This window comes from Vicia villosa, linkage group LG3 (assembly GCF_029867415.1).
Source record: "Vicia villosa cultivar HV-30 ecotype Madison, WI linkage group LG3, Vvil1.0, whole genome shotgun sequence".
Taxonomy (NCBI): domain Eukaryota; kingdom Viridiplantae; phylum Streptophyta; class Magnoliopsida; order Fabales; family Fabaceae; genus Vicia; species Vicia villosa.
Genome location: NC_081182.1, coordinates 6,213,130 through 6,229,067, shown reverse-complemented (window position 1 = coordinate 6,229,067; position 15,938 = coordinate 6,213,130). Strand labels below are relative to the sequence as shown.

Sequence of the window (15,938 nt, the reverse complement as noted above, 5' to 3'; positions counted from 1 at the left end):
ATAAAAACAAATCTTAAGAGGACAATCATATATTCTATAAACTAAGAAATAAAGTTTTGTCTCCAGTTATATTATTCTATACCACACACTTAAAATCCTTAGCAAAATATACACAAGCTGTGAATAATAAAATACCTCACTAAAGTTTTCATCCAATGAAGCTATCTATCTCAAACTAGCTAATAATGGAAACAAGTTCATCTCCTAGAGGAAGCAAAACAAATGGAGGAGGGTTATTTTCATGTTGGAGGGGTCTCAAATTGAAGATTCCATGGAAGAGAAGAACAATCAACACTTATAGGTATGACCCTTTAAGCTATGCTTAAAATTTTGATGATGATAAGTGGGAAGAAGATGATGAAGAATTTTTAGGTCGCGGTTTTTCGGCTAGATATGTTTCACCTTTGACTAAAACATTCAAGCAATGAAATAAGGTATATAGAAGCGTGTTTGAGGCGATAACCATAATTTTAAGTTGTGATTGTAGTCGAGAAGAAGAAATAGCAGTCATAATATATCATAGGTAAAACTTTTGCTAAATTTCGAGTCATTTTAGTTTTGCACTTTTAATAATCACACGGTTATTGGAATTATTTAGGTATGATGCACTAAATTAATGAAGAGTACATATTAATCTGCATTTTGCACCCATGTATAATGATTTTGTGTAACAAACACCAATAGAGATTATTATTGTTAAATGGAATAAATGAAATTTCTCTTGCTTGTGAAGTTAAAAACTTGTATTTGCAATTAATGTTAACTTTCCTTTAGTGAGTAGTTTACCAATTCCTATTATGCATAAGGATGGGTTGAGAATTCATCAACAAAATGATGGATTAGAGAATGTTATTATGCTAATACTGTAATTAAATAGACATTATCGAAAAACTGTTGTCAAAATCAACTAAAATCGTTGGCAAAATTTAGGAGAGACTAAAAATGAAACTGCAATAATGTCTATTTAATTTGATTTTTTTTTTGGTTTGATGTTTGAGGTTCTAGGTTACTTTGAAAAAAAATTGGTAAATTATCCATTATGACTTAGAGCCACTTATAAATAGATATGTGTAAATTGGAAAATAAAATTTTAATAGAATTAATAAAATGATATTAAATAGTCATGTGTGTGGTTAAGATTTAATATATTTTATTATTTGCACACTTAACCATGTTTCATTCAAAAATGACATTTAACCATCTTTCAAACTCCTTTTGGGGACATGCGTTATGGACATAAGCTTTCACACTTAACCATGTTCCATCCAAAATAGTTCAGAAGACACCTTATGAGATATGAAGTGGTAAGAGACCACATATGTTTTTCATGAAGATTTGGGGTTGCGATGTTTATGTGAAACAACAAATTTCAACTAAGCTTGAGCCCAAATCTGATAAATGTTTCTTTGTAGGCTATCCTAAAGAAACTAGAGGATAAAAGGAATTTCTTTATTATATTTGTTTTTCCAAAATAATAAAGTTCCTAGAATAGTTAGTCCGTTTATTGTGAAAAAACAAATATAATAAACAAATTCCTTTTAATTATTAATAAATAATTCGATAAAAGCATCAATCTCTAATAAAACTATTGGCATATAGGATTTACACCAAAAATCACCTAGTAGCACTAGAGCCATTCAGGCATACACCTAATACCCATAGATCTAGTATGACCATCATGCTTTTGTTGTGCAAGAGGTTTTCTCAGTGGGTTAGCGAAATTGTTGGTTATAGTATGGTTGAGTTTGATGTTGTTGGATGTATGTGTTTGGACATAGGTTGTTTGAGCATGTTTGTTGGAATAGAAATTGAAATGTGGGTGTGTATGTGTGTGTGTGTGTCGCTTGTTAAGGGATGGGCGTAGGGATGATAATTTGGCCCATACCCTATGGGTACCCGTAAAATATGTCCACAACGGGTAAAATAAAAATCCACAAAATGGGTACAAGCATGGGCACGAGTAATTACCCATTAAAATAAGTGGGCAAGAGTGTGGGCACGGACACCTTACTACCCACCCCGCTCCATACCCGCACTAAATATTTATATAATATCATTTATATTATTGTATAAAAATGCACATTTATCAATTTTTAAAAAATATATCTCTATTGAACTATTACACCTTTTGATAAAGGTGTTTATTTATTTCTTAAATCAACAATAACTTTCATGATTTTTTAATATTGTTAAAAAAAACTTAAAATTATATGATATTTTGTAATTTATTAATTTAATTTTACTACAAACGCGGGTAAACGGGTACAGGTATGAGTATTGAGGTACCCATAGAGCATGAGTACGTGTATGAACATTGATGCCCACACGGGTTTGGGCTCGGATACAAGGATTTTTTCATACCCCATGTATGAAGACAAGAACTATAGTACTCTGCCCAAACCATGCTTATTGCCATCCCTTGATGGACAAGATACGTTATTGAGTAGAATTCAAACCACACTTACAGTGGTCATTATGAAATTGAGTCATCGAGGCATAAGTAAATGGAATTGATTTAAACCAAGACATATACTCTCGGTTGAGCTTAAATTCTTCATCCTTTATCATGCCTCTCAAGACAAAATTTTATCGATTCCTCCACTCCCCTTGTTATCCTTTATTCAACATAATGTAATGATGTTGCCATGACCTCATAATATTCATTTCATGATGTTCTTTAAGGAATTTTGGTGGATCGAGTATCTCTTGTTGGCAGTCAAATTGAAGTTTCATCCAATCTATCTGATGCATCTAAATAATAAAGAGACACATCAAATATGTTGTTTCACTTTAAATCAAGTTATCATTATAGTCACTTGGCATATAATCAATACACGACCTCCATGTAAACAAATACATAATATATAATGCTTGTTAGTATATGAGATTTGAATTACAAAAATAACTGAGACATTGCACAAAACTTAGAGCGTGTGATCAAAATTAAAGAACTTTGTGAAAAAGTTGCTAACATAAGTAATTGTTCTGGGTTGACCAAATACCCAAATGGCTACGGCCTAACTTATCTCAAATCCACTCAACTTGATCTAAGGTATAAAATTAGTTCACTGTTGAAGCAGGCATAGCGGCAAGCAACAAAAGATTTGGAAATATTGATCTGGGAATTATCGTCCTCAGAGATGGAGAGATGCCATTCAACAGTTTCTACGGTTTCGAACTTTGGATTGAATGAGCAAAAAGTAAACAAAGATATAAACAGGAAAAGAATAAACACATTCTTAGAAGAGAAATAATTTATCAGGAATGTAAATATATTCACTCTTCACAAACATACACTTACCAACCCATTATACTCAACCTACGATACTCATCTATGTCATCACGTATCTCTCACATAAGCGTCCATCTCTGGAGCACAAACGAGATCATCTCACAACTAAGGTTATCTCTAACGCGAAGTTGCGAGAACATCCGTATTCTCGCGTCGGCGATCTCTCGCGCGCCGCTCAAACACGAAAGCATTAAGTACGGATACCCACAGTGAATGCTGGCTCTAAATCTATCTCTAGAGTTCAGAACCAACAGATTATCATCCTAGATAAGGATTCAAGAAGTTTATCTCTAAAGCAACCCAAATTCCCAACATAGAGCAAAAATCCGGGATAACATCAACACAGATTTGTAAAGCAAGTTAAACATAACATTATAATCGGTAAATATACATAAGATTCAAGTAAATATACAAACAAAACTCAACCAAAGAGAAATACACAAAGAAGAAGAGAAATGAACCGAAAATCTCCCGGTTTGTCAGCTCCGTTCGACGCTCAATCCACCCCCAATCATCCAAATGCAACCTCCGAAGTTGTTTTCTAAGCTAATCTACCCTAAGAATGAAGGTTTGATGATTTGGGAACAATTACCCCAAAACATAACCTAAAAATTGTGTTTTTGGCCCCTTTTAACGAGTTGCTGTCTCAGCAGGTCCGCTTAGCGGCGGGATCCCGCTTAGCGGCTGACAGCAAAAGTGAATTTTTGTTTTCGCCGTAACTTGAGAACCGTAACTCCGAATTGCGCCCGGTTCGAAGCGTTGGAAAGCTTATTCAATGCTTTATATAATAATGAATGAATGGAGACCAAATTGATGATTTTGATCATCCTTATTTTGAGTCTTTGCAAGTCCGCTTGACGGTGGCTAAGCGGGCTTGCACCAAAACTGCGAAATCGAAGCCGTGTCTTTGACACTTTATTCCTCAAGGCTCCAATAAGCATGAATACCTATAAAAACAAAGTAAAAACTATCAAATGTTATAAAAGTATATGAAAATACAACTATTTACAAAGTATATGTATTTATACACAAAGTATATGTATTTATACCCCTATCCTACAACGACAACATGTAAACGAAACGAATCCTAAGCACAAAAAGCATACAAAACATTCTAACACAATACATGCTCACATCATGAATCACACCTAGCAAAATTTCATCAATGGATGAAGAACACACAAAGGTGGAGGACTTTTAACACTCATCCAACAATCTTGCAAACAAAAGATTAAATTATGCATTCATCCAAAAATCACATTGAAGATACAAAAGCAAGAATCACAAGGACTTTTCAAGGTTGTAATGTGGCTTGGTTAACAAACAAGGGATATGTCCTAAGGATAATCGAAACAAAAACTTGCCTAAACCTAAGGGAGTGATCAATCCACCAAAGATTCAAACAACAAAATCTCGATTAAACTTCTTCCTTAACCACAAATTTCTCAAACCAATCACAATACTTATTAGCACAATTATTCACTTCTCTTTTCCTTTTCTTTTTCAAAACTTTTTCTCCTTTTTTTTTTCTTTCTTTTCTTTTCACTTTTTTTTTTCTTTTCTTTCTTTCTTTCTTTCTTTCTTTTTCTTTTCTTTTCTTTTCACTTTTTTTTCTTTTTTTTTTCTTTATTTCAAAACTCATAGCAACAACCAAATAAGTAGTAACCATTTCTCTCCCCAACTTGAATTCAACCACATCATCATGTGAATACTCCCTACTTCTAAGGCAAGGTAAAAATTCATACCAAAAATCATGGTTGAGGATTCAAGAAAACAAAGAATCAATCATCCATGCAAAAATGAGAACTAAACACTCAAAGATAAGCATTTAGCAAAAACAACATGGACATTGACAAAAATGCTCAAAAGGGTTAACAAATGATCACACACTCACAAGGTGAATTTAACAATTTGGTTATGGTGGTTGTGCTCAAAATTAAATAAAATGCCTTGATCCTTTTCATGCTTTCATAAAATCAACATAAACAAAAGATTAAGCATAAAAAAATCTAGTTAAAACAAAGATTGTGGCCTTAAGCATATATGTAAACAATGGAAAACTTCCTCACATTAATGGTTTGGGAACTAATGTGATTCAATCAATAAGCAAGTAATGCAAAAGAATGAATGGTATGGTAATTGTACAAATGAAAAGTTTCCTAAACATGTTATGCTATAGAAAGATTTGGAAATATTGATCCGGGAATTATCGTCCACAGAGATGGAGAGATGCCATTCAATAGTTTCTATGGTTTCGAGCTCGGGATTGAATGAGCAAAAAGTAAACAAAGATATAGACAGTAAAAGAATAAACACATTCTTAGAAGAGAAATAACTTATCAGGAATGTAAATATATTCACTCTTCACAAACATACACTTACCAACCCGTTATATTCAACCTACGATACTCATCTATGTCATCACGTATCTCTCACATAAGCGTCCATCTCTGGAGCACAAACGAGATCATCTCACAACTAAGGTTATCTCTAACGCGAAGTCGCGAGAACATCCGTATTCTCGCGTCGTCGATCTCTCGCGCGCCGCTCAAACACGAAAGCATTAAGTACAGATACCCACAGTGAGTGCTAGTTCTAAATCTATCTCTAGAGTTCAGAGCCAACAGATTATCATCCTAGATAAGGATTCAAGAAGTTTATCTCTAAAGCAACCCAAATCCCCAGCATAGAGCAAAAATCCAGAACAACATCACACAGATTTGTAAAGCAAGTTAAACATAACATTATAATCGGTAAATATACATAAGATTCAAGTAAATATACAAACAAAACCCAACCAAAGAGAAATACACAAAGAAGAAGAGAAATGAACTGAAAATCTCCCGGTTTGTCAGCTCCGTTCGACGCTCAATCCACCCCCAATCATCCAAATGCAACCTCTGAAGTTGTTTTCTAAGCTAATCTACCCTAAGAATGAAGGTTTGATGATTTGGGAACAATTACCCCAAAACATAAACTAAAAATGTGATTTTTACCCCTATTTAACGAGCTGCTATCTGTCATGGTCGCTCAGCGGAGGTACTCCCGCTTAGCGGCTGACAGCAAAAGTGAAATCTTGTATTCGCCATAAGTTGAGAATCGTAACTCCGAATTGCGCCCGGTTTGAACCGTTGGAAAGCTAATTCAATGCTCTATCCAATAATGAATGAATGGAAACCAAAATGATGATTTTGGTCATCCTTATTTTGAGCCTATGGAAGTCTGCTTGACGGTGGCTAAACGGGCTTGCACCAAAACTGCGAAATCGAAGCCGTGCCTTTGACACTTTATTCCTGAAGGCTCCAATAAGCATGAATACCTATAAAAACAAAGGAAAAACTATCAAATGGTATAAAAGTATATGAAAATACAACTATTCACAAAGTATACGTATTTATACACAAAACGGGGAATTATTCAAACGGTATTAACAAAAGTATCGATAAGTGCCACTATTTACATACACAAAATAAGTACATTTTGGCACTTATCAAACTCTCCCCAACTTGAAACTTTTTTTGTCCTCAAACAATGTCAAATAAATCAAAGAATTGAAAGTAATAAACCAAAGAATTGTGAATCAACAAGTTTTGAAAACCAAAAACAAATGTATGGTTTAATACAAAAACGTATAAACAAAGTAAGTACTTACCCCTATCCTACAACGACAACATGTAAACGAAACGAATCCTAAGCACAAAAAGCATACAAAACATTCTAACACAATACATGCTCACATCATGAATCACACCTAGCAAAATTTCATCAATGGATGAAGAACACACAAAGGTGAAGGACTTTTAACACTCATCCAACAATCTTGCAAACAAAAGATTAAATTATGCATTCATCCAAAAATCACATTGAAGATACAAAAGCAAGAATCACAAGGACTTTTCAAGGTTGTAATGTGGCTTGGTTAACAATCAAGGGATATGTCCTAAGGCTAATCGAAACAAAAACTTTCCTAAACCTAAGGGAGTGATCAATCCACCAAAGTCCTAAGCAACAAAATCTCGATTAAACTTCTTCCTTAACCACAAGTTTCTCAAACCAATACATATTACTTATTAGCACAATTATTCGCTTCTCTTTTCTTTTTCTTTTTCTTTTTCAAAACTTTTTCACATTTTTTCTTTCTTTTTCTTTTCTTTTCTTTTCACTTTTTTTTTCTTTTTCTTTTTTTTCAACCTCATAGCAACAACCAAATAAGTACATAATCATTCTTCTCCCCAACTTGAATTCAACCACATCATCATGTGAATACTCCCTACTTTCTAAGGCAAGGTAAAAAATCATACCAAAAATCATGGTTGAGGGTTCAAGAAAACAAAGAATCAATCATCCATGCAAAAATGAGAACTAAACACTCAAAGATAAGCATTTAGCAAAAACAACATGGACATTGACAAAAAGGCTCAAAAGGGTTAACAAATGATCACACACTCACAAGGTGAATTTAACTTTTGGTTATGGTGGTTGTGCTCAAAATGAAACAAAATGCCTTGATCCTTTTCATGTTTTTATAAAATCAACATAGATAAAAGATTAAGCATAATAAAATCCAGTTAAAACAAAGATTGTGGCCTCCAGCATATATGAACAATGGAAAGCTTCCTCACATTAATGGTTTGGGAACTAATGTGATTCAATCAACAAGCAAGTAATGCAAAAGAATGAATGGTATGGTAATTGTACAAATGAAAAGTTTCCTAAACATGCTATGCTATAGAAAGCGATAAATGAGTACCTTGAATGATACAACTTCAAAAAAACAATATCCTACCATACATTTGCAAGTTGAAACACTCATGCTTTGGAAAATCACCTCAAAAATCTTCGAATCACTGAACAAAATTTGAGTACAAACAACCAACAAAAGAATTAGAAAAACAAAACTAATATATACTATTAGTTAGCCTTGGTGAAAGTGGGAAAAATGAGTGAACCAAGTGGAATGGGAACCCCACTGGTACAGAGCAGAAAAACAAAATTCTGCTATGCTCGCTTAGCGAGCTCTGTTCTGCTTAGCGGACACAACAGAAGTCAGAAAAATCAGAATTGAACCAGCTGTTTCAATCACTCGCCACTTCACCTAAATACCTCATAAACAGAAATATAAACAACATTTACAACCGTTGGGGTGCCTCCCAACAAGCGCTTGTTTTACGTCGTTAGCTCGACGCCTTTATTGTTTTGGTGTTTGGAAAGTAGCCTCCTCCAATCATGCCATGGTGACGTCTCACCGCACAAGCCTAAGAAAGTGTCCTAACCAACCACTCAACAAACGTTACGGGTACAAATATATACAACAATTATACGAACATAAAAGAAAACTCAAGTATACAATTATGTACACAAACCAACACATATGCACAAGTATGGAACACAAACAACTATTATCATACAAAAAGAGACAAGTTGGAGAATGTTGGATTCACAAGTTGTAAAGTGAAGAGTTGTTATTAAAGAGCTCATTCGAGATCAACATGTTTCACCAACATTCACCAATAAAAGTATACTTATATATAACATATACAAGTAAACTTATATGGTGAACATAAACAAGTAAACATGTACAAGTAAATATATATACAAGTGAAACTATACAATATATACGATATATACAAAGCTCAAAACCACAGAAACTATTGCGATGCAATCAAACCATCCCCGACAACGGCGCCATTTTGTTGAAGCAGACATAGCGGCAAGCAACAAAAGATTTGGAAATATTGATCTGGGAATTATCGTCCTCAGAGATGGAGAGATGCCATTCAACAGTTTCTACGGTTTCGAACTTTGGATTGAATGAGAAAAAAGTAAACAAAGATATAAACAGGAAAAGAATAAACACATTCTTAGAAGAGAAATAACTTATCAGGAATGTAAATATATTCACTCTTCACAAACATACACTTACCAACCCATTATACTCAACCTACGATACTCATCTATGTCATCACGTATCTCTCACATAAGCGTCCATCTCTGGAGCACAAACGAGATCATCTCACAACTAAGGTTATCTCTAACGCGAAGTTGCGAGAACATCCGTATTCTCGCGTCGGCGATCTCTCGCGCGCCGCTCAAACACGAAAGCATTAAGTACGGATACCCACAGTGAATTCTAGCTCTAAATCTATCTCTAGAGTTCAGAACCAACAGATTATCATCCTAGATAAGGATTCAAGAAGTTTATCTCTAAAGCAACCCAAATCCCCAACATAGAGCAAAAATCCAGGATAACATCAACACAGATTTCTAAAGCAAGTTAAACATAACATTATAATCGGTAAATATACATAAGATTCAAGTAAATATACAAACAAAACCCAACCAAAGAGAAATACACAAAGAAGAAGAGAAATGAACCGAAAATCTCCCGGTTTGTCAGCTCCGTTCGACGCTCAATCCACCCCCAATCATCTAAATGCAACCTCCGAAGTTGTTTTCTAAGCTAATATATCCTAAGAATGAAGGTTTGATGATTTGGGAACAATTACCCCAAAACATAACCTAAAAATTGTGTTTTTGGCCCCTTTTAACGAGTTGCTGTCTCAGCAGGTCCGCTTAGCGGCGGGATCCCGCTTAGCGGCTGACAGCAAAAGTGAATTTTTGTTTTCGCCGTAACTTGAGAACCGTAACTCCGAATTGCGCCCGGTTCGAAGCGTTGGAAAGCTTATTCAATGCTTTATATAATAATGAATGAATGGAGACCAAATTGATGATTTTGATCATCCTTATTTTGAGTCTTTGGAATTCCGCTTGACGGTGGCTAAGCGGGCTTGCACCAAAACTGCGAAATCGAAGCCATGTCTTTGACACTTTATTCCTCAAGGCTCCAATAAGCATGAATACCTATAAAAACAAAGTAAAAACTATCCAATGGTATAAAAGTATATGAAAATACAACTATTTACAAAGTATATGTATTTATACACAAAACGGGGGAATTATTCAAACGGTATTAACAAAAGTATCGATAAGTGCCACTATTTACATACACAAAATAAGTACATTTTGGCACTTATCATTCACACACAAAGAACAGGGTACATACTCTTATCTCCATTTTTCACAATACTCTTCTTGAATCTTGAACTGAATTGGGTGCTATAGTGTTAACCATGTAGGTCAACCCTATGCCGCCGTGACGGAGGTCATCATCATTTCAAGATCATCAGTTCTTCAACTACAGCCATTTTCCTAAACAGAACAGTGGAGCCAACTGTGAGAAACGACTTCTGATTCCTATGATTTCCATGATTTTATATTCAATATCTGATTTACTAGTTCGTAACCTCCCCAGGTCACCGAATTAAGAACATTCAAAAGCGAACATGAAGATCTGTTAGTGCCAGTCCAATTAATCATAGTTTCAACGATGATTTGTTGGATTCCTGAAATTTTTTTCCATCGAGAACTCCACAAAGCAACAAAAGAAAGGATCTTAGATCCATATCTAGATCTACACTAGTGACTTGAGGAAATTGCCTCGAAGATCGTGTCGAAGGTTAGCGATCCATCCTTCATCTAATGTCACATTTACTTTCCGTTGCTAATGTGGTACTCACCGAGGCAGCGTCAAAGATATGACGAGTTCATAGTTAATGTCGGGCGTCACTAGTTTCATAATTATTGGTCCTCAGACAAAGTTGAATATAACTTTTAGCATGTTTTCTCCTTTGCCTGTTGGCTTGTATTTCCTCCTCTGTCAAGACGGAAGGGTGCATAAGGACCTCGACACGATTAACCTCTTACCCGACATTTGATAAAAGGGCTTGTAATGAGTCGGGTGAAGAAGCCCCTTCCTCTAGGGAATTCCTAGATACCATTTTAGGATTATAATCATCAGATAAAGATATCGCCTCTAGTTCCATATGATTATGATTAAGAGTTGGGAAATGAGAATAAGGAATTATCCCATTCTCGAAGCAGAAGAGGTATCACTCTTGGAATCACTCACTAAGTCAACAACGATATCACTCATCTTGACTAGAAAATAGGAGACACTTGAGATGTGAGTTTGATGAAGCATAAAGAATAAATGAAGTAGATTTGTGGTTAAAGAGTTGTAATCACCCCGATTAATGCTTGCAGGGGAAAAGAAACGAAGATGTTACTAAGACAATGAATATGAATGAACTCGAATGACAAGGATTGCAAAAAAATTCCAAAACACTCGACTCCTCTTACTTATAGGCAAAACTAGAGGAACGGTCCAGATCACCTAAGAGAAAGGGTTAAGAGATCAGCTGCTAGATTCCTCCTATGAAAAACATGCAAGCTCAAGTGCACTCATGTGCACTATAAGCCTCTTTATGCCCTAGCCAGTCGGATCATCATACATGTCAGAAGAAGGCTATAAAATATTTTAATGATGAGATTACATTTAATCCGCTTATTCTCTACTAAGTTTTCAACTTATTCCAAGTGTTCTAATTCTATCTCACATAGGACAACATTCTAGAGGCCGACCAACATTACTTAAAGCTTTCCCTACTAAGTTTAAAGGCTAATGTCACATTTTTTTTGTTGACTTTATCCACTAAATATTTTTTTATAGGGTTCTTTTTGAGATTCGCTCCTTATGGCGGGAAAAATAACTATTGGGTCATGCTAACATGTGCCCTTAGGACACATGTTAAGGATACGTTCCAAGAAAATATTTCTATAGATATCTCTTTATCTTGTGCCTTTGAGTCACATGTTAACTTTTCCCATAGGCTATTAATCCAAAAAAATTAGCAACAAAAATCTCCAATAAGAAACCTATCCATATGTTTGAAAGTGTTGACGGAACAAAAAAACACACGTGTTTCTGCCGAAACCAAGAAACAGCGGTTTTATACTATACTATACTCGGATAACACGGGTCCGGATTGTCTGACGTTTACGCGGTAACGTCACTCTACCTTTGGAACACTTAAAATCGTTGGATAAATCATGTGCTTAACAAAATGCCACGTGACCTTCTTTTTTGTTTAATTTCTTGAAATGAAAAAAACTCAAGAAGAAAGATAACTGTTACAACATTGACGGTAGCAGGAGAAGCTTCGTCGGCTTGCGCCATAACTATTGAAAACGTGGATGGCTAAAGACGAAAGCAAGGTGGGAGATGATCGGAAACAGAAACAAGGTGAGAACAACAAGAAGATTCCGGCAACGCAAACCAGATGTGGGATGGCCGGAGATGGAAACAAGGTGGGAGATGACGGAAAATAGAAACAAGGCGAGAGAGGCCGATGATGACAACATCAAGAAACGGCAAGAAGATGATATGGCGGAGGTGTTGGTGAACCGGTGATCTGTGTGTACTGTGAAGTAGTGCACCTGAACTAGGTGTTTTAATTTTCAAATTAAAAAATAGAGACGTGGCATTATTAAGAATGTTAGATTTATCTAATGGACAAAAATAGTTGAACTGCACTCTACCTTTGGCGCCCAAACGTCAGTGAATCCATTTCCCGGATAACACAGCTTTCTCTTGCAAACACAAACTCCTCAACAACGTCACTACCATTTCTCTCAAGTAAGTCAAATCCTTTTTATAATCACTTGTTAAAGAAGCTATTATTACCATGAAAACAACGGATTTGGTTATACCTAGTGAGCAATTTCACTCACTTCACCACTCTCACAAAGAGGCTTCTAGATTAACATTCTTCCAAAGAAAACCTCTGAAATATACAGTTTCCCACAAATACGTTAGAACTGTTTTCGCGGTTTCGAAATTCCAAACTTCTGGTTTGAATGGTAAACCACAACATTTTGATAAAAACCCTAATGGGAATAATTCAAATAGTTCAAGAAATGTAGAAGAAATAGAGTTAGATAACACTAGTCATCTCCGTAAATTGGTTAGAATCGGTGAATTAGAACAAGGATTAAGGTTTCTAGAGAGTGTTAGTTACAAGGGAGATATTCCGGATGTCATTGCGTCCACGGGCCTTATTCGCCAGTTTTGCAAGGCTGGCAAAACTAGGAAGGCTATGCGGGTTATTAAAATTCTGGAAGATTCTGGCGCTGTTCCTAATATTTTAGCCTACAATATTTTGATTAGGGGTTTATGTAAATCGGGGGATATAGTGACAGCTTTGGAGTTTCTAGAACGGATGAGTGTTTCGCCTGATGTAATTACTTATAATACGATTTTGCGTAGTTTGTGTGATAGTGGGAAATTCAAGCAAGCTATGGAAGTTTATGATAGGCAAGTGAAAAGAGAGTGTTATCCGGATGTGTTTACGTATACTATATTGATAGAAGCGACTTGTAAAGAGAGTGGAGTTCGTGAAGCGATCAAGTTATTGGATGAGATGAGGGTTAAAGGGTGTAAACCAGATGTGTGTACGTATACTATATTGATAGAAGCGACTTGTAAAGAGAGTGGAGTTCGTGAAGCGATCAAGTTATTGGATGAGATGAAGGTTAAAGGATGTAAACCAAATGTGTTTACTCTTAATGTTCTTATCAATGGTATTTGCAAGGAAGATAGGGTGGATGAAGCGATTGAGTTGTTGAATAACATGTCGTCTTATGGTTGTAAACCGAATGTGATTACTCATAATATTATTTTGCGTAGCTTGTGTGGTACTGAAAGATGGAAGGATGCGGAGAGTTTATTGGCTGACATGCTTCGTAAGGGTTGTTCTCCGAGTGTTGTTACTTTCAATATCTTGATTAACTTTTTGTATCGGAAAGGTTTGCTCGGTAGGGCTATGGATATCTTGGAGAAGATGCCAAATTATGGTTGTACTCCGGATTCCTTGAGTTACAATCCATTGATTCATGGGTTTTGTTTAGAAAAAAAGATCGACAGAGCAATTGAGTATTTGGAAGTAATGGTGTCGAAGGGTTGTTACCCGGATATTGTGACCTATAATACTTTGCTTACTGCTTTATGCAAAGACGGGAAGGTGGATGTTGCTGTTGATTTGTTGAATCAATTGAGTAGCAAAGGGTGCTCTCCCGTTGCAATTACGTATAATACAGTTATTGACGGGCTTTTGAAGATTGGAGCAACAGAGCGTGCTGTGAAACTCTTGGATGAGATGTGTCGGAAAGGTCTTAAACCCGATGCAATTACTTACTCTTCGCTGATTGGGGGATTTATCCGTAAGGGAAAGGTTGAAGGTGCTATCAAAATTTACGATTACTTGGAAAGATTAGGTATTAGGGCCAATGTTTACACTTACAACTCAATCATGTTCGGATTTTGTAAGGCACGTCAAACTAGCCGTGCTATTGATCTTCTGGCTCATATGGTAGCAAAAGGATGCAAACCTACTGAAAGTACCTATACAATTCTTATTGAAGGCATTGCTTATGAAGGATTAGCGGAGGAGGCTTTGGGGTTATTGGATGAGTTGTGTGCCAGAGGATTTATGAAGAAAAGTTCTGCAGTACAGGTATGGATAAAATGCATTTACATGTCTGTGTTATACTTGTGTGCACTTTAGATTTTGTTAGATAGCTTATGTTAGCGACTTCTTGCTCTGAATCTTGTATTGTTATTGTATTGCTACTTGGCGATGATATGCACTAGTCATGTTTCATGTTTTCTAGAGTTTTTGATTCTCATCTTTCTGAGACATTTTAGTCTGATTACTTGATTGCTAGGATTGCCAAATATATAACATGATCTGGTGCTTTATTTTTTGGTTCGTGATAGGGAACTGGACTGGAATTAAAAGAAAAGATGGAGCAGAGTGAGTTATATCTTGAACAACGAGGCTTGTGACTTGGATATGGAAGCTTCCTTCATAGTTATTAGTTTCATGAAGTTGGAACTTCTCCGAGTTTCTCCAACCGGCTGGAACCAAGCATTGCATCTGCTTCCCAAAGTCAAATGGAAGGAAATAATGGAGACTATATATGGTATTGTCATCGCTGCCCCTTTGTGTACGTTTTGATTTGATTCTATTTACAAAATGGGCAGTGCCAGCCATTTTAATACTTTTTTGGATATGAAATCGAGTAACCACACTCAATCAATATGATTTTCTTTCTTTTGATCTCAATCTTCAACTGAATTTTTTGATAATATATATATAAGGGTCTGTCCTATTTATTCTCTTCAAGGAAAGGCTTATGTTGATTGTGTTTTAGTTGAATTTGTTGGTACCGAATATTGTCCCTACTGCGAGCCGATTATCAAATATGGTTATATTGTCCCTATTGTGTGCCAATTGTCCAGGTGGTTTTGATTATAGGACAGTAATCATATTTTTTAAACTTCAATTCTGGTGTTTATGCAATTCTGGTACATAGAATTGGTAATCATTATGATCCCGTAAGCTATATTATATGTCGACAAGTTGTATCTTGTGGGAATATGCTTTTTCAAAACTTCCAAAAGTTTGGCCCAAACTCATCATAACATCAAACAAATAAATCCCTTTCTCATACAACTTTAATATTTCAACCTTATACTCGCCATTATTTTGTAATTACAACAACATTTAATCATTATCGACAGAGACGATGCGTAAAAAGTTGAAGTTAATTTTAATTTACTGATAAACTAAAATATGAGATATTGTGCTATAGATTATCTTGCAGATCTTTAAAGATGGTCCTGATTATCAATATAAATTAAAATTTTATTTTATTTCATATGATATTCCATAAATAAGTGCGCATA

At 35.5% G+C, this 15,938-nt stretch overlaps 1 protein-coding gene across 1 annotated transcript; it reads left to right on the top strand.

Annotated features, from left to right (window-relative positions):
- Window positions 1-12,057: 12,057 nt before the first annotated feature.
- LOC131660155 (pentatricopeptide repeat-containing protein At1g09900-like) lies at window positions 12,058-15,380 on the top strand. Its single transcript, XM_058929315.1, has 3 exons — window positions 12,058-12,170; window positions 12,776-14,703; window positions 14,967-15,380. The coding sequence occupies exons 2-3, from the start codon at window positions 12,877-12,879 to the stop codon at window positions 15,033-15,035; spliced, it is 1,896 nt and encodes a 631-aa protein (XP_058785298.1). The 5' UTR covers window positions 12,058-12,170; window positions 12,776-12,876; the 3' UTR covers window positions 15,036-15,380.
- The last annotated feature ends 558 nt before the right edge of the window (window positions 15,381-15,938 follow it).

What these genes read in the sequence shown, in the direction of transcription:
- LOC131660155 (XM_058929315.1), top strand. Translation starts at nt 12,877, where the DNA reads ATGAAAACAACGGATTTGGTTATACCTAGTGAGCAATTTCACTCACTT. An exon ending in AGAAAAGTTCTGCAGTACAG is followed by an intron (nt 14,704 to 14,966) that starts GTATGGATAAAA and finishes GGTTCGTGATAG; the next exon opens with GGAACTGGACTGGAATTAAA.